Genomic DNA, 20,306 nt, shown 5'->3' on the forward strand with positions numbered 1-20,306 from the left:
TCGTGGGACTATCCTTTGATGTGGAGATGTTTTATCAGTGTGCTGGCTAGTGCAATTTTCTTTGCCATCATCTGCTGGGGTAGCAGCATCAGGGCCAGTGATTCTAACAGACTGAACAAGCTGATTAGAAGGGCTGGCTCGGTGGGGTCTACTCTGGAGCCACTGGAAGTGGTGGTGGAGAGGAGGATGTTACAGAAACTGATACAAATTATGGACAATCACATCCCCTATACAGAACACTAATGCAACAAAGCGTCTTCAGTGGGAGATTTCGCCAACTCAATTGTAGCAAGGACGGATATAGAAGGACTTTCCTACCCACTGCAATAGCACTTTATAATGACTCCCCCATGAGCAGAGAGGGAAGATTAATATTGAAGATTAATCTTTTAAGGACACTGGTTTTTAGTCTTGATGCAATTGCACTTTAACTTTAACTTGTTGGGAAGGGTCTTGTTTCTGTTTCTATAGGCCATTCTTCTATCTTTTATCTTTTATGCCTATGACAACTACTTCTGGCTATGTCTTGTGGTGGAAACCATGTCTGTTGTGTCTTACATGTGTACAGTATGTGATGGTTGATTGTGTTTTTTGTAAGGCTGCTGAAACAACAGAATGTCCCTTTGGGATGATTAAAGTATATCTATCTATCTATCTATCTATCTATCTATCTATCTATCTATCTATCTACTGTATCTATCTATCTATCCTTTACCAACCCCACTCTCACTCGTGCTATATTGCTTAATTATTCCACAGCTTGGTTGACTTCATGTCAGATTAGTGGAAGTGCGCGGCCATATCTGATCCTTTGATGGTGATGATAAAAAAAATGTGGCCCTCTTAGTCATGAAAGTCATCCCTGCTCTAAACATAGCATCATTTTATTTTGCACTTGACAAACATTTTGTTGGAGCTTTTTAGAACCACTTATTCCACTGCTTGGTTGAATTCCCGATTGTCCTGCATTCTAAAAGGGGGTGCATTAACCGTATGTTATTTGCACACCTATGAAGTAGTTCCAATTTATTGACCGTATCACACTTGAATATTAATTTGGCAAACTCTTTGTGAAGTTTAAATGATCTGTCATGTTGCATCCAAGCTGTACAATACAGATGTTCAGAACATAGTAACATTTAGTATATGACGGAGGTAGTGGTGTGTCGGTCGCGAACGAATCAGTTCTTTCGAACTGGTCTTTAAAAAGAACGACCTGAACCAGTTCGCCGTTCCACTTTTTCTTCCCTTTGCCTTCGGTCGCTGTGTCCACACTAAGTTACTGCTGCTGTGAATACTGGGGCAAACCAATCATAAATGTTATCTGCACTGATTCTAAGACGTTCTCATCGAATTAGCCAATGAGAGGCAGGAAAGCATAGCAACCGTTTCCATGAAAGAAAACAAATGTACTTTGCGAGTGGCAGAAACTTGGTTGCTAGCTACATATTAGTGGTGGATTGTACATGGCCATGGTAGCCAATCAGATTCCTGGATTCCAATAGTCAATCAGATTGCAGGATTCCAACAGCCAATCAAATTGCTGGATTCTGGCAGGTAATCAGTTTGCAAGATTCTCACAGCCAATCAGATTGCTGGATTCCAACAGCCAATCAGATTGCAGGATTCTGGGAGCCAATCAAATGACAGGATTCCAACAGCCAATCAGATTGTAGGATTGTAGGATTCCAACAGCCAATCAGATTACAGGATTCCAACAGCCTTTCCAACAGATTCTAGGAGCCAATCAGATTGCTGGATTGCAACAGCCAATCAGATTGCTGGATTGCAACAGCCAATCAGATTGCAGGATTCTGGGAGCCAATCAAATGGCAGGATTCTAACAGCCAATCAAATTGCTGGATTCTGGGAGCCAATTCTGTTTTTTAGAGGTTTAGCTGGAGGTGGTGTGCCTCTGAGAGGCAGTCTGAGATTCGTGTTGAGACCAAGGGGTCATCAGGTGGAAAGGACAGATAAAGCATATCAGCAATATCAACTTGAGCCGGGTTGAGTGAAGGTTTCTTAAGCAGAGGTGTAACCTGGACTGCTTTAAACGCTGCTGGGAACGTGCCAGATGTTAGGGAGGCATTGATCACATGTGTGATAGCTGGTGTGATGGTCGGGCTGATGGACTGAAGCAGGCTCATAGGTATAGGGTCCAACACACACGTGGTAGGATGGCTGCATGTCAGGAGTCTAGCTACCTCACTCTCGGAGAGAAGCGCGAATGTTGAAAAGGATGTTCCAGCAGCCGCCATAGGTTTAGAGGGTGTAACATCTGAGCCTGTCAGAGAGAATTGACTGCTGATTGCCGCCACTTTGTTTGTAAAAAATGAGGCAAGGGTATCCGGAGCAAGGTTGTACGCAGGAGGGGGTGGCTGAGGGTTGAGTAGCGATTTGAAAGTTGAGAAAAGTTTCGGGGAGTCTGTGGCATTGTTAGGGCCCGAGCACCGAGGTGCGGCCGCTGAAGCAAGATTAAATTCCATCTGGGCCACGTTTTGCCTTTTTTTCACCAACTGGCATGCTCTAAAACTGAAATTTGGCAGCTATGTGTGGAATTGGTAACGCTACTCAGCGACAGAGCTCTGGCCGAGGGTGTGGCTCAGGGACTCTAAAGCGCCACCTAGCGCGTTGTCTGTTGTGGTTGACACATACATTCACGGAAATGGCCCAGAACGTGACCATCAGCTGAGGAGCCGGGGGTTGTTCTGTCGAGCTGACATTGAACTGGATGAAGAAATGGTCAGAGAGATGGAGAGGTGTCACCATGAGGGTGTCTGTGGTGCAGTTCCGAGTGAAGATCAAATCAAGCTCTTTGCCAGCTTTGTGTGTGGGCGGACTATGAGCCAGTTCGAGGTCGAACGAGTGTGTCAGGGCCACGAAGTCCGCTGAACCTGGAGCGTCTAAGTGGATGTTCATATCACCGAGGACGAGTAGCGGATGGTGGACGGATTGCTCAGGGATGGAGGACAGCAGAGTGTCCATCTTGTCCAGGAAAGCACCTAGTTGGCCTGGTGGGCGGTAGATGACGGTAGATGAGATCACATAGAGTTTCACTGGGGCGGTCACGGTCTGGCATGGTATTCAAACAAGTCATGTTTGTTTGCAGGCAGCAGCGGGAGTGAATATCCATTTGTTGGACTTTTCCTTTTCCTTTTCCCTCTATAGTGTAATAATTTATATCACCATTAATATGCTTATTAATACCAACCCTCATGACTAGTAATACTACCGTAAAACTTCAAACAATAGCCGAGTCCCAAATAGACGCATGTCTCTTTTAAACGCCCGGTGTGGCTACAGATTTGGGGTTACAGGCCGGTCTCCAACAGAAGCCTGGTCTGTTTTTTTTAGTTTCGGGTTGTATTTATTCTTCTTATACCCGTCAGATCGCCAGCAGGTGCAGATTGCGCACACTACATTTATAATTGCATGACTGCGGAGGTGAAAGCCAGAGATCCAAATGCTTAACTTTTTTCGACAATGGCCTATGTCCTGCATTACTTAATTAATGCCATTTTTTTAAATTGTGCACTAGACAACATATTTTATCACGAACTTTCTTTGTTTAGTTTCACTTTCTCTCGTTTCTCCGCGTTTCTCCGCATTTCTCTCAATACCGTGGCGGAAAAGAAGAAGACTTGATTTAAATGACATTTAAGCTGATAGTTGTCAAATTTGCCTAACAAAATTCGGGAGAAGCAGCGGCAAGATATTTCTCGGTTGATCCAAAGAGGGTGCGTATGGCTGAGCTGTAACGTCTGTCTCCAAAGAGGGAGAGCCCTGCGCATCGGGAGCTGCACAAGCAAAGCAGGCAAGTGGAGGAGAGCGACGAGGAGGAGGAATTCGCAAATCAACTTGTAGTAGGCCTAGCCTAGTTGAGGATCACGGTGATAGCAATTAATAGGATCAGTTGTTTTACAGAGTAGCATTCATTCTTTATTGTTGATGTGTTATCAGGGGCAACAAGTTTACAGGCTCGATGGTAACTTGAATTGTTCAGCCCGCTGTCACATCGTTTCGTTAGGCCTATTTTAAGCTGCCAATAATTTAAGACATATCTAATAGTAGGCTAATTCTAATATGATCTGATTTGTGAAACACATTCGAATTATAGGCTAAATAAAGTAGCCTACCGTAATATAATGTGGTAACCTCCTGTTGTCATGCTTTCCGACTGCTTATGCTATTGGGTAGTTATTTCTAATCCTACAATAAACCTACACTCAGCTAACAACACTAAATTAAACGCCTGTCTCATATAGACGCCTGTCTCAAATACACGCCGGTGCATTTTGGCGATTTGGCAAAATAAAAGCCCGGGCTATTGTTTGGAGTTTTACGGTAACCCACTTTATTTCTCTTCCCTTTCCCCTATACCTCACCTGTGAGATAAACCATTACCAGTCATCAGCCATCTTTGTGCCTGGCCCTCATCACACCTGAAGTCCCATCCCTCTGACTGCCCTACCATCGCCATTGCCATCCCTTTGACTGCCCTACCATCGCCTGCTGTGGTTCCCTGCCCGGATTCCTGGCCAACGCATCCAGGGGCGCCAGCAAGGGGTGGCCAGGGGTGGCCGCGGCCACCACAACATAAACTCTGGCCGCCCCTGTGGCTACCCCTGGCCGATGGACGTAAAATGTAGATGTGCGTCAAAAAGCACACCCATTCTTCTCTGTTACATTGCTCCGCGATATTTAGGTGCAGGGAGACGAGACCTTTATTGAACAAAAGAGCAGAAGTGAGGCTTTCCAACAAGACTAGACACTGTCTGTACGATCAAAAATCATGAAATTAAATCAAAGTATATCATATTTACAGTCTATACTGCTCTGCACTCACCCACGCATCAATTACTTTTGTTTGAATTACTTGCGAAACCGCCATCGCACAGACATGCCACGCATATCAGATGAAAGAGGAGAAACAGAGCTTTCCATTGATGCCCCAGCGATTACAAGTAGGCTAGGCTACGCAGACAGCGCACTGACGCTTGCTTGGATGCGGTCGGTGGACTAAGTTGCCGTGGACTTTTCTGTTTTTTGTTTGTTTTATTATTTATTTCACATTTGTTTATTTGTTTGTCTGTCTTGTGTGTCTTGGTGTCACGGGTAGCCTATGCTGGCGATTACGCTGCTCCATCCGGCATCTTTTGTCTGTGTCTTGTTATTTTGTGAATTTGTTTGTTGTGTTGTTGTCACTGGTACGCTGGCGATTACGCCACTCCGCCCGTCATCTTTTGTCTCGTCTCATGATGTTGTTATTTTGTACATTTGTTTGTTTCATGTCATCACGGGTATGCTGGCGACTACACCACTACATTGCAATGTAGTAAAGTTATTATAGAGTGGCCCCGGCAGTGGCGCAACTGGCTGGCGCACCTGCACCGTACGCTGGCGACCCGGGTTCGATTCCCGCCCCGTGGTCCTTTCCAGATCCCACCCCGACTCTCTCTCCCACTCACTTCCTGTCGCTCTCTCTACTGTCCTGTCCAAATAAAGGCATAAAAAAAAACCAAAAAATAATCTTTAAAAAAAAAAGTTATTAAAGTATGCGCGTTGTGTGTGCTACCGCGCAAACAAGTCAGGTCAGATCAGCTCGTGTCACAAATATGGAGCACAAAAAGTGTCAAAAAGTAATTTTTCATCACTAAATAAAAATTGCCATTTATTTCTGTAAGGCACACACCACATATTTCTATAAATTGCTCAGCCCCAAAGTATCCCTCCACCATGGTTCTTATATTGCCATTTTCAGGGAAGTCAGGCCTACACAAATATGAAAGTCATGTCGAGCTGTCAGCTTGCTGTGGTAAGATAAGCGTCAAAATGTAAGAATGTGTGTAGTAAGAATGCAAGTATTAATACCTTATATTGTGCCAGATCTGGATAGACTAAACTATCCAGATCTTCTAACTAAAAGGTAGTGAAAATGCCCAACAGCCTAGGGCTCATGTGTTTAGCAGTCAAAATGTGAAAAAAATTCCAGACCCCCGCTGATTGGTGCCACCCTAACATTTCCAATGGCCTCATCTGGCCACCCCTGTTACAATTTTCTGCTGGCGCCACTGCACGCATCCTAGCGACCCATTACTTTCCAAATTACTGATGGACAATTTATTCCCTACACTGGACTATTTGAACTTTCTGATACTACAAATGACTTTACTCTACTGTAACTGACCCTAGGCAGATGGGTTGGGCCCTTGAGTCGTGGATCTGTCCGAGGTTTCTTCCTATATGTATCTCCAATTATAGGGACTTTTTCCTTGCCCCTGTTACTCATGGGCTCTCTTTGAATGTTTAACACTCTGTAAAGCACTATGAGACATGTGTAATGTTTTGGCGCTCTATAAGTGAAATTAAGTTGAACTTGAAATTGAAATTGAAAGTGATGGAGGTACTATAGAGAATGATGGAGGAATCCTCTGCGTCATAAGTCATAAGCCGCTTTCAGACAGACGTGTATTTCCGCAATGTTCACAGAACTTTTTCGTTGTGCTGAATTAATATTTCCATAGGCTATACTACCGGAACTTTTCCTGCTGACGACCTAGTCATGTTTCCGTAATGTGGCCGCCACAGCTGCTATGTGAATGCAATCGCGGAAAAAATCCGCACTTGTCAGTGATGACCTATGTCACTGAACAGTTCCATCTCTCTAACACACTGCAGGTAATACGCCAAGGCTATAGCCTCCTCCATACTACCGGTGTAAAAACGACACTCTTCCGCTGTCCACAGCTGACAGCGCGGCCGCATTTATTAGGCGTCATTATCTGCCCAGCGAACTAAAGCTCAATTGACGGAAATTCTACATTAGATGTGAACAACAGGTGGCCATATACATTTCGCATAGACTGTATGCTTCATGTCTGCTACTGTCAGAAATGCGGCAAGCAATAATAATTATCGCAGAATGTGCAGAAAACCTGTCTGAAAATAGCTATAGAGTGATGGAGGAATAGAATGATGAAGAGATAGTCATAGAGTGGTGGAGGTATAGAATGATGGAGGGATAGAGTGATGGAGGTGTAGAATGATGGTCAACAATAGTCAATAGTCAACAGTCAGTAGTCAACAGTCAACAATCAGTAGTCAGCAGTCAATTGTCAATGGTCAGCAGTCAGCAGTCAATAATCAACAGTCACATTTAGAAGACGTGATGCTGAATTGCATGTGCCGATGCCAATGAATCCAAATGCACTAGCAGCAGGGCAGAGGAGGGATCAGTTGGCAGAAGAGCTGACACATCTGTAGCCTAGTGAGAAACCTAATAATTGTATGTATTTTCAACCCCGAACATTTCATTGATTATTTGGACACTAAGCAAAAGATTGTAGGCCTACCATGTATAGGCCTATATAATCCTGAATTCACATTGTGATTGTTCAAAGAAATGATGGAGCTACAAATATTGGGTTGTTATATAGTTCAACGACCATAGAAAAACCATAGCGGAAAAATGCATTCACTCATGACCTCCTCTTTGCCCTCCCTGGGTTCACAGGCGAGGAGCATTTCGTTGGAGCCGGGTACAGGAGAGTCTAAAAGGAGCAGGGAGCAGTTTGCTCCTGGTGAATGGAGGAGATCGAGTGGAAGGAGAAGGAGGTGGTGTTGCAGCAGGAGCAACACGCTCAACTGCCTCCACAAGCCTCCCCAGATTATTTGCTATGCGCCCCAGAGACTGCAAACAGTATATCCATCCGGCTGAGGCGGGAGTTGAGAGTTGATTCCAACCAGCTCTCTCTCCAGCATGTTGAAGCATCTCTCCATCATTACAGTAAACAAAACCCCTTTCACAAGAAGTCTGTGTATAGTAAGCCTGTATGCACTGTATAGTAAGCATTGACTGACCTTGTTGGACGCAGACTTCTAGGGTAGAGTCTACGAGGTCCTCCGCTGGCGTCAGATCCTCAGTATTGCCTAGTCCACCTCCAAACGATGCTTTCGGTTTGCGACGAGCTTGTGCTGTCCACATCTCTTGACATCATTGTACCGTTTACGCATTGTGCGCCTGTTCTTATGATGCCAGAAGACGAGAACACGCTCGCTGTGACCTCCTCTCACGCCTGCTTCACCTCAGGGAGTTTTGGTGGCGTTCTTTCGTAAATGGTGTGCTGGCGGGCCTTTACCTCATGCACGAGCATGTCGGTTTCATCGTGGCTGAACCGCTCTGTCGCCCTGGTAATTGCGCCATAATACCAATACACCATTCAAGCGCCTGGCTTTTAAAGGGAATGGTAGACGAGGGTCTAATTGGTTTATTGCATGTCATGTCCAAAACACACCTAAAGCCTACATGTCACTGACAGACTTTGACAAGATTAAGGAAAGGTACGTGAAAGATTGTAGTCTTTTAACTAATGCCCAACTCAAAACACTTTCAAGAATCTTTCCCAAATCTTGTCAAAGTTTGTCAGTGTAAGGTAGGCTTAAGTTTAATTAAAATGATTAGTACCTCCTTCTGAACATCTCCCATATCGCATCTTGTTGCAGTGCCTTGTTAGGTTAGGCTGCTAAGCAAACCTGCAAGCTGAGCCCAGCCATCAGTATTGGACAGAGTTGGGTGTAACGTGTTACAGAGTAAAGCTCATTACTTTATTCTCCTATTTTAGATAGCCTAATTGGAAATAGAAATCCTACTCCTCAAGCCTTATAGACCCACGTTGCCGTGGTGTGCTTTACCCTGTCTTGAGCAGGGTGCGTGGAATTTTCAATTTCAATTTCAATTTAATTTCACTTAGGGGGGAATTCTCCCATGCGCGTAAGGATGCGTAAGGATGCGTAAGGGTGCGTAAATCCAAAAAAACCACACAACTACGCGCATTTCCCACTAAGAAAAATACACCCCGGAAGGGAAGCAAATTTATTTTGAGAAAAAGGAAAATCTCATAAAGAAATAGATATTTTCAACAAAAACACATTGCTCACAATTATTGGCACCCCTGAATATTCTTATTTACACAATTTAACAAAAGCATTTTCCTATCTAATTGCAACTTATTTAAGTAAATCAGAGTGTCTGTGAACTTTCAGAAGTAGTTCATGACGTTCTTTTTCACTATGGTATGAAAATGAAGTCACCCAGAGGCTAATTTTTCAACATTGGAAAGACAAGAGAATACACTAAATTGAAATAAAAAGAAAGTGTGTTGACATTTGTAAGTAGAGAATGTCTATGGAAACTAGGTGTTTTGTTGAAAATGCCTATATTTACAGTTAAAATGATGATTAAAAGGTTCTAATCATCTGGAAATGTGACAAACATGCTTGGACAAAGACCCATGGCTATCTTGCCCCCATGTACAGTATGGAGGATGGTATGATAGGCAAAAAAAATCTATAAAAACCACTGTTGGAAAGTTACAGACAAAGCTATCATCTTGGGGTCTCCAAGTCCCCCAAAAAATCCTCAAAAGGGACCTCACTGCTAATAGATTATTTAGACAGCATGTCAGGTTAAAGCCAGTCCAGTCATTTAGCCTAAATAACAAAGTAAATGGCAGGAGTTACTTAATGGTAACATGACATGTCTGGGAGTGTGATTTATTGTCAGATGAAAAGAAAATTGCGCTCTTTGGCTAAAAACACTTAAGGTGTGTTTGGCGTACATAGAAGAATGATACTGAAAAGAATCCCATGCCTAATGAGAATTATGGTGGAGGGGCTGTGCTATTGTGGGGCTGTTTTAATTCCCAAAGGCCTTGGGAACCTAATTAAGGTGCATGGTATCATGAACACCAAGAAAAACCTGAACATTTTCAAAAGAATCAATCAATCTCTGCCAAGGCCCTAAAAGTTGGTCATGATTGGATCATTCGGTCAATGAACCAAAACAAATATCCAGATCAAAACAAATATGGTTTACTGAACACAAAATCAAGCTTCAGACATTGCCATTGCAGTCCTTTGATCTAAACTCCATAGAAAAACAGTGGGATGAGTCAAAGAGGAGAATGCACAAGTGTGGACCTAGGAATCTGGATGATCTGGCGAGGTTTTGTAAAGATGAATGATCTTAAATCCCTTACTTTGTGTTCTCAATCTTTATGGGGTGTCAGAGAAGAATATTACAAGCTGTTTTATTGACAAAGGGAGGTTTAAGAAGATATTACAAGTATAGGGGTAGGCCGTTTTCTCAAAATAATTGGCTTCCTTTCAATGTTGGATATTTCCTCATTTTGTTGAATTGAAGAATTACAATAAATCACCAGAAGATTATTTTTTATACCTGCTTTTAGTCAAATTTGCCAATAATTCTGGAGGGTAGGCTACTGTATGCTATAGGCTACTGTTATTTCTGGATTAGGGCAGCAAAAACAATGACAACTCAAATTGGTTTAGAAAAAGGCCTCAATGCAAGAAATTGCACAGCTTGTTAGATGTGTAAAACAGCCTGGACATATAGCTCTCACGTTAGACTACCACTAGACGGCAGCAATTTACCATTAAAAATTCAAGATGAGCTAGACCTTCATGTGACCGAAAATTAACCACGGGATTTACTTTAGTGGACAACGTTACACATTAAATTAAATGTCTTGAATTAATCCAGTATTTCTTCAAGTTTTAATGTCTAATTTCTAGCCTATAAAATACCCTACTTTAAATTCAACAACGTTGTTCTTGTCAAATGTAGGCATGCGCTAGAATTGAGGCTATAAATAGGCCTACTTTTATAGTCTCGCGACTATATTGTCAATATTAACACTGTCATGTGAAATAACATCTTGAAATGATTGACTATTCTGCACGAATGTCATTAAACAGTTCTTCTCGACGTAGGCTGCTATTTAACGAAGGCAAGCCTACTGATAAATTGCATACTGGTTTAGCCTAACGTAGCTTATGTGGTTTCATAAATTGGTCATCCCATGCAGTGCATTTGATGAGAAATTCTGAGGATGAATTTTTCCAGTCTGACGATACCAGGCGCCGTCTTACATGGTTGAGATTTTGACATCCCATCTTTCTTTCACATTGAATGCTTCTTCTTCTTTCATCACAGTTAAATCATAAATATGATCTTTTACATACGCTCAAAATAGTCAAATATGAAGTGCAGCTGGAACGCACAGGCAATGGCAAGTCTACAAATAGGCTAGGGCCTACAACCGTCATGTGTTTTATATTTTAGCCTATAATGACATTTCCATAATAATATACTTAAGTTGTCAATAATTAGTTAATGGTTTTAAAATGAAGGGAAGACATATACGACATTTTTAGGAAGATATGTGTTAGTGTGTGAAGGCCTAAATTAACATTAGGCTATGCTATGCTGGTGTTTATAAGTTAAACTGCATGCGGGGAAGCATCTGTCCTGTCGTGATGTCCCAATGGGAACCAGTTTTTTGACTAAGCGGCCTCGTGAAGGCCTAAAATAAGTTGTGAAGTAGCCTAGGCTAGATATAATTGATCATCACTTTTTAATAGCCTACACAGTAAAAGGAATAGGCTATCGTTTAGCCTAAGATCAAAGTAGGCTATCATCCGCAGTTTTCATATGGTAATGTTAAAAGCAAATGATGGATGTGGTATAGGCCTAACCTCCTGGTCTTGTTTTAAAGTTAACCAGAATGTCTAAAATCCGTTTTCAATTCAGAATTGATTAATGAAGAGTGCAATACCATTGTCTCAGCTTAATGGTTTATTTGGTGTATCTATTGATTAGGCCTAATGGTTGCCTATTTCCTTGACTGCTTATCTACTTTGAAACGACTTAATTAATGTGATGACTTCGCTAAAGATGTAGCCTAGGTAGCCTAATCCTTAGTGAATATTAGTCTACCAAAATCGAATAGTTGTTTCACAGTTAGGCTACAAGACATGCAGTTTTCAGATTGAATGCAAATAAACTGATCAAATCGTTCCTAGTCCAGTTGTAGGCAGGCCTACTGTTTGGTGGAGAGAATAAACATCACATCAAAGTTCAAAACAATCAGTCTGGTAGGCTGTCTGCCTATTCATTTAAACGTAGGCTACAAGCCTGTGTGTGAGCCACTGACAGACGAAAAGAGATGTGAACTAGCCTATTAGGCAACATCTTCACAAAGTTTCTCTGTCAAGGTGGAGACCAGTGCTCTGGCGCCTGAAGTGACACGTAAGAATTGGACAGACATGAGATAACGTTGAGTTGGTAGGTTGTTTTACACAGGAGCCCGACGCCGCAGGGTAGGCTACTTAGATCATTTAACAGGAATGATTACCAAACCTCAAATATTAGCTTTCATCGATTTACCTGTCATGTAGGTAGGGTTACCCCCCCCCCCCCCCTCCGACTTTCAAACTTCATAGTCTATAGCCTATCCATGAATCATCAAGACACTGGCGCGTTCGCTCCTCGGATGCGTTCGCTCCTCGCTCCTCGGATTATCTGGCAACAGATAATTTTGGTATAGTCAAGCCTGCAAGGCTATATGATGCTATAGATTAGAAAATAGGACCCTATAGAAAAATCCTGGCCCACTGACACGTTAGGCTATAGAATAGGCCTACAGAATAATAATAATGACTCTCTTGATTTAAATCCTTAAATTTCGACCCTATGAATATAGCCTTCATGAAGCCAGTTTATGGCCAAAGCCCAGCCTTTCTTCAAAACAGAAACTTTTTAAGGGTTTATGAATGATTAGGTACACCATTATTAGGCTATTATTATTAGGCTATTATCATTGTTATTATTATTATTATTATTATTATTATTATTATTTGCCTATTGTTGCTGTTTTTGTGCTGTTGCAAAGACTATTATTCTTGTTATTATGATAGACCTAGCTTACTTATCAGTAGTAGCCTATTGTTATTGTTGGCCTATAGACCTAGAACAATGTTATGGGTAGCCTATATGGGCCGCTAAAATGATAGGACATTATCATTATTATTATTATTATTATTATTATTATTATTATAAGGTTATTATTGTTATTATTATTATAATTATTATTATTAGGTTATTATACTATTAGGTTGTTATGTCTATTAGTAGGCTGGTAGGGTAGACTATTAGACCTAGCCTATCACTAATTAATTGGGTGTTAGTTTCTTGAAATGTTCCCACTAAGCCAGATCAGAATTGATAGGCCTGTGACTGAGCAAAGACTCATTTGAACGGTCAAAAGTAGTCTAGTTAAACGAATAATTATTTTAGTGGACTACTTTCTTGGCAACCAATCAGAATCCGTGCAAAGGCTACCTGGAGGAAGTTGACGTATGTCCCCTCCCTCTCAAATCTAAGATATCAAGTGTAGTCGCCCCAAAGAGGTGGGAAAACTAACTAATTGATGGAGTTCGAATAATTCCTTGCGGTCGACTGAGAGTTTAGAAACGGACCAGGCCTGTCATATGAACTGAATTCTGCAAAGGAATCATGCAATATCAGTACCCGGTAACTTCGGCTATGAACGTTCCTTTGTATGCCCCGACGCCAATTCAGCACGTCCACCCAACTCCCTTCTACATCGAAGATATACTTGGAAGGAATGGAACTCCAGCCTCTACACCCGTTGTCTCTACGCCGACTCTACCATCACCAAATTCGTCATTCACAAGTTTGATATCACCTTACAGGAGTTCAATCTGCGAGCCGACGCCAATCCACCCTGCGTTATCGCACCACTCAGCTCTTGCGACTCCATACGCAACAGGGGCTTTCTCATCCTCAGTCTACCCTTTCAACCGGTCACTGGGAGAATACGCGCATGCACTCATCAGACACGATAGTCTAGGTGAGTTTATTATTATCTTTTTTTAATTTGTAAGCCTACCTAGGCTGAAAGTGTAGGCTACCTTTGTCGCTTAGGCAACACACCCGAAGCAAACGGACTGAAATATTAAAATTTCAGTGGATTTCGTTAAATGGGCTTTACTACAATTTAAATTACACGGATTTATTTAACCCTAAACCTCCTGGTTAAGATAATGGTAGAATCCTCTCGTGATTTTAAGGATTTTTAACGTCAGCCTATAGCCTAACCTAAGGCAAATTCTCTATGGTCCCCTCATAAAACTGTAGGCTAAAAGTTAGAAAATGAAAGCGTCCCTGAATAGGCAGATGCTCCCGACTGGTCACTTGTCATGCGTAATTTTAAGCAATTCTCTTAAAACTTCAGCCTACCAACTAACATAATTGGTACTTTTCCCCTTAGTTGAAATAACAATCCAACAGAGTTTAGCCTATATGACTGCCCCCCTTGGTTAAAATACTGCCTTGCATTCTATTTTGTAGCCTATTCTATTCTCAGAGGCATGGTGTTGGCCTGAGGTTAACTGCTGCAGTTAAGCAAACTCTGATCCTTTCCGTTCAGGCAGGAAATCTTGAGCTCTCGATAGGAGTAAATCTGGTTTCAGAAGCTGTTAAATGTTTTCCTGGCGGCCTCTTGTAGGCACTTCCCCGGGAGTCGTGCACAATACTGATTATTTTATCGACATCCTCAATACAGCCTTATTCAGGAAACACTCCACTTCTGATAGCCGAGGTCCGTTTTTTGCAAATATTGTTCATTTCCGCGGTACGGGATGTGACTTCAGAACAGCTAAAACAATAGGCTGATGTCCTGGTTGGGCATGAGCGGCAGATAGGGCCGTCATTCAGTTATTAGGGCGTTAGGCCTAATTGATGAATAACGGTATCATGTAGCCTGCATGGGCACAAATTGTAAAGTAGAATTTTGGATTGGATGTGTAGGCCTACCTCTGAGTCTGACACAAGATGATATGGGATGCAGAATCTGTTCTAAACGTTTTAAATGATAGCTAAATTATGAAACCTTTCTGTCACTTCTGTTTTGTCTAGAGCAGTTTGTTACGCGCGCGCGCGGCTGCGCGCCCGCAAACACACACACACACACACACACACACACACACACCGCAGTTTCCTATGTCTTTTGTGACTGGAAAAGACGGATGTTAAAGGCATTCACAAGATAAACCAACAGGAAACACATTGACGGAAATTTTGCCATGGTTGTGCGCCAATCGCGCTCAACTGCCTTCCTCATAAGCACAGGTTCAAACGGATGTCAGAAGCCGTAGACTAGGCTATGCTTCACCATCTCTGAGATTAAACAAAGCAGGCGTATTAGAACATTATAATGATAAAGATAACTATGAACTATAGCTAAAATATTGAACTACAACTGACAATGCGGCTGAACTTTTTTTTAAATAGGCTAGGCCTATGCGATTTTGTATAGCCTACATGTAGGCCTATATTTCCCCTTAACATCTGGCACCAAAACAAATCAAAGAATTTTAGCTTGTTCCGTCTCCATTCGTTATCCTTACTTTGTACTTCATGTCTGTGTCACACAAGGCAAACCACTGTTATGGACTCCATTCATTCAGCGTCCCCTGCACAAAAGGAAAGGCGGACAAGTCCGATTTTCCAATGACCAGACAATTGAACTAGAAAAAAAGTTCGAAACACAGAAGTATCTGTCTCCACCAGAGAGGAAACGACTGGCCAAAATGCTGCAACTGAGTGAACGGCAGGTAAGATTAACCGAAGAGATGTATAGGCTACTGGGACTACGTCCTCCAAGGATCTTATTGTGTATATTTTTTTTATATAATTTGGCATCGTATTTTTTCTATGCATTCGACAGGTGAAAACCTGGTTCCAGAATCGCCGGGCGAAGTGGCGACGGCTGAAACAGGTAGACCAACAGGCACAAGAAATGTAGTCTACTTTTAGGTTAGGCCTACAGTTTGTCTGATATTAGGTCCATATAGCTTCCCATTATTCTTCGCAACACTGATTATATACCTGATCTGAAATCCAAGTAGCTGTTCTTGTCTTGAACAGGCTACGAAATTATGTAGGGCCTATTAAAAGACAAAAAAAAAAAAAAAAAAAAAAAAAAAAAAGAAGGACAGGAAAAATCCTGACCGGCGGAATTGTTTAGGCCTATTTCTCGCTTAGCCTAGTTGGGCACATCGTTCTCTCAGCTTGACACAGAAGGAAAGACAGTTGCGAAATCTCGACGAAGACTAGGCCTTCTGATCTTAAAACAGCCTAACTTTGTCTTTAGACTAGGCCTACTGAACTCGTCGAATGGCTTGGCTGTTTTGGTTCAGTGGTAGCCTTTGGGAAGCAACTATGTTACAACGTGTTGGCTATTACTTATGATGTAACATTCATCCCACAGGAAAACCCACAGTGCCCAAAACGAGACATCGATGACGAAAATCCCGAAAGACATTTTGACGTGGAAGTCAAACACAATCCAGATCAACACAATCCAGCACAGGTTCCACTCAGCCACGTTCAGTGTTCTTCCACTTCACTCTTGCGGGAAGACAACGAGTCAGGCATCTCAGAGAATTCGGACCAAGAACTGGACGTTGAGGACGAATTTCCCCTAACCTTGCAAAAATAAATCATTGACATTTTCTGTCTGAAGAACTTTTGTTGTAAATATTGAATATGTATCATATTTCGTTTATTGTTGACGTGAATTAATAAAGATGTGCTATGTAGCTCATACAGTACACCAAGTTAAAAAGAAACGTGATCTGAAAGTCATCTTTATTTTATCACAGAAGTGCATTTTTGAACGCTTAAGTGATAGATTTAATGAGCAACCAGGGACCAGGGTGATTGTAAGTTACCAAGGGTACATGTTACTTGAAATGAGACCTTGAATATTTTTCAGGATATCAAAGCTGTTGACAGACTACAAACAAGGGGTAACCAAGAGCAAAATTAGGGGTAAATCCATCACTGGAATCACAAAATAGGCTTTTGATATCTAGAAAGCTAAAGACAATGTTATGCAATTTCAGACATTTGATTCCTTTAAGTAGCCTAGGCTAGCTTGTGAGGAATGTAAGATATTTTCTACTGAATCAGTAATATCATAATTTATAGCCTACACGTTTGCTTGCTATTTTGACCATCATTATCTGGTTCAGCCTAAAAGACAAATAACAGAACATTTTGGTTAACAAAGTAAGCTCTTTGTTAATAATTGCAGAGGCTGTAATGGTTTGAACTTGACAGTGAGAGGTATTTCAGCTGTATTTGGTATGATTACCGTCACAGTTCAAAGAGCTTCAATTTGCAAGCCCATTCCAAAATCAATAGAAAGCACAGTGATTCCATCTGAATTGAGCAATGCCTTAGAAGTCATACAAAAGTCAAAACAGCAAGTTCACACCAGATACCAGATGTTATAGGTTGGTTCATTGCTCTGTAGCCTAAAGCATACATTTACAGACAGGGATGTTGTTGACAACTAATAAAAGTTGAAATTCAGAGTAGCACTGTGTGTTTTTTGTAGATACAAAAATAATTGGTTGCATTAAATACAATTGTACAAACCTAGTGTTGCAAGTTTTGACCAAAGAAATGTAGATTTTATATTTGTATTTTATATTTGTATTCAGTTTTGAATGATTTGTCAACATATTGGAATAACATTCATTTATATATCAAATAGGCCTACACTATTTGCAGACGTTTTGTTGACCTTTGCCATAGTTGTCAGTAACTCAAAATATTAAGGCAAAATTTAACCCACATCAATACTGCAGCTCAGAGGTGTGATGAGTTGCTAGGCTTTATTGTCGTAACATTTAGTGAAGCTCTTAACACATGACCTAATCAGGATTCAAATCTTTAAACAGTTCAGTCCAATAAAGAGTGGTTGGCTTCATTCTCTTGCACCAGTTTTTGCATAGCTGACAATCATGTGTTGTTTGCTCTGTGATTTGCACCAATCAAGCACTAATAACAGTAGAAGCATGATATTGATTGTGGAGTTTTGTTCATTATGTTTTGACCATGCAGCTCATAAGCAGCTTCTTATTGTTTTTTCTATCATGGGTATCAAATCTATGCAACTTTCAAACCTCATGTTCTCACCCTTGTTCCAAAACATACATACAACATACAAATCTTTTCAAATGCCTTTTTTTTCCGCATTATAGCTTTCCATGTTAATATCTGCCTTTTAGGTAACGTCCTAGTTATTGTTGGCAATAGCACTGCATGTCCCATTTGGGAAAGCAGCCACCTCACAACCTATGATGCATCCGTCACCTAAACTAAACAATTTATATACACTTTAAATATTTAATCATTTCACTTTTTGGGATCCTGGTTAGGTGTAGTCTGCCATTTTTACAAAACTAGGCAAGGTTGACAAGGTTCTAAAGTTGTGTTTTGACTGTTTTTGAAACACGCTATTACCTTGCAATTCAAGAAAACACAAGTTACAGTGAAAGGCATGTTTTAGGTTGGGTACTATACATGATTTATTAAGGGTAGGTATAGTTTATTATTACAACACTAAAGCAATGATTGCAATTTACATATATATCCAACCCTTTCAAACATGTAATGAACATCATATTGCCCTCAATTGTTTATGTGTGCTATTCCAAACAACTGTATCTGGTCTGCCCTGTTTTGTTTTGGACTTGAAGTAAATTTAGGTAGTAAGTGAATAATCTTTAACTGGTCAATCTCAATTTGAATTAGATCTAATTGAAAAATAAATAGCATGGGTGAGTTCACAATAAGCCCTTAGTGATATTTCTCTGGGTGCCTTTGGAATCTACCTTTCAGCTCATTGTCTAGTGCTGTAAATGACACCAGGCCCAATGAATTAATGATTTAAATATTGAACTGCTTAATGCTGTTTTGGGGGGCACTTTGGAAGTGGTTTCTGTGACAACTCCTCACCAAATATTGACTCAGTTCCAAGAGGGAGATAGTGCTACCCCGAGAAGCCCTGTGGAAAGCTGTTTAAAGGCCGGTAGTTTAATTTCTTAATTGAAAATATATCATACCTCAGTGTTCTGTTTGTGGCACTCCTTTCAGACACATCAAACAATTATCTTGTAGGTATCAGTTAGAATGTGTGTTCTCTGTGTAAGTACTCTAAAATCTCAATCAGATCTCCAGTGTGATACCAAAGGACCCAGGAGACTAATGCTTTGTTTGTTCCTCTTCCTCTGCGTCCTGATTAAATTACTGGAATAAAACTGCCCAAATATTGAATCCACCCCTTTGAATGAGTCTGATAATGGACAAGCTGATCTTTCTACTGAAAGAACATTTTAGGATTGCAATATTCTATTCTAGATAGAAGGTGCAAGGTAAATAAATGTTGACATTATAATGGCCTTAATGGAAATGACCGTAACGAGAATGGTCATACATACTGTGTGAGTGTGCATATTAAATATCAGGTTAGATTATGCCTGTACCACAAACTGTGTAGGCCTACTGTTGAACAGTGTATGTAGGCCTATGTTCCATACAATGTGCATCATTTGGCACAGGTATATCACATTGTCTGCTAAGTCACCATGAGCATGACTACAAACATATTTTAAAACCTTAACCCAAATACAAATATGTCTGCACAAGTTTTCTTGACCTTCTGACTATACACCATTTCATAGCACGCCAATTCAGTGCTTAGTACTACTCAGAATGCTAGCTATTACGCACCATTCATTTTGAAAGACATTCTATTCCACCAGTGTCCACTAGCCAGATGAACCACTGTTTACAGTCTTTCTAAGTAAATTGCTTCATGGTCAATTAAACACTGCTTGTGGACCAATAAATAATAATAAGAGGGGTCTCTGTGGACATTGTTTGTTGGCCGCACAGATTTATGGCCTCACACTAACCCGCATAATGGGGATCCAGCTTCCATTTAGTGGAGCATGTGGCTCATCTGTGTCACTATAGTCAATGGCAAGAGAGACAGCAGAAGATAGGCTACAGTATCCATACAAACACTGGTGTCTCATTAATTTATCAACCAGTGTTCCATGCTCTCCCCCCACCCCGCCTTTAGATAATGGTGTCCACTTTACCAAGGTCAACAACTACAGCAGTCACATTCCATTGTTGTTCAATTATAACCACTCATTAACTAATGTTTAAAAGGAGTGTCCCTATAGCCTTGAATCAGACTAATACGTCAAAAATATGAGGAAGGTGTGCCTTAATGTTACTTTTCTCTTTGAGTGGCTTTTGATAGTTTGAGTGTTGTGGAATTATATTTAAAACCTGTTGAGGAGTGAATTATTTTCCAAGTTCCTTCTAGAATTCAATGCAAACGATCTATAGTTTCAGTGTTCTGTATACAGTCTGTGGGGAAAATCTCGGAGGGTAATTGTCTCATCATAATGCGGAACTCTCAGTTCACCGAACATTCTAATCACATATTTGTGACCGTACCCCTCAACAGGTTAATGTATGGTGAGTAGGATTAATGGGTCATATGCTGTTGGTATTAATTCTAGTTTACTAAGCACACATCATATATTAAGATAAC

The 20,306-nt window shown here is 41.0% G+C and overlaps 1 protein-coding gene across 1 annotated transcript; it reads left to right on the plus strand.

Annotated features, from left to right (window-relative positions):
* The first annotated feature begins 13,234 nt into the window (after positions 1–13,234).
* Positions 13,235–16,515, plus strand: hhex (hematopoietically expressed homeobox). The gene is made up of 4 exons (XM_062525675.1): positions 13,235–13,733; positions 15,320–15,498; positions 15,612–15,662; positions 16,155–16,515. The coding sequence occupies exons 1-4, from the start codon at positions 13,376–13,378 to the stop codon at positions 16,383–16,385; spliced, it is 819 nt and encodes a 272-aa protein (XP_062381659.1). The 5' UTR covers positions 13,235–13,375; the 3' UTR covers positions 16,386–16,515.
* The last annotated feature ends 3,791 nt before the right edge of the window (positions 16,516–20,306 follow it).

This window comes from Sardina pilchardus, chromosome 22 (genome assembly GCF_963854185.1).
Source record: "Sardina pilchardus chromosome 22, fSarPil1.1, whole genome shotgun sequence".
Taxonomy (NCBI): Eukaryota; Metazoa; Chordata; class Actinopteri; order Clupeiformes; family Clupeidae; genus Sardina; species Sardina pilchardus.

Coding starts and splice junctions, on each gene's coding strand:
- hhex (XM_062525675.1), top strand. CDS start 13,376: ATGCAATATCAGTACCCGGTAACTTCGGCTATGAACGTTCCTTTGTAT. Junction 13,734..15,319: donor CATCAGACACGATAGTCTAG/GTGAGTTTATTA, acceptor GTGTCACACAAG/GCAAACCACTGTTATGGACT. Junction 15,499..15,611: donor TGCAACTGAGTGAACGGCAG/GTAAGATTAACC, acceptor TGCATTCGACAG/GTGAAAACCTGGTTCCAGAA.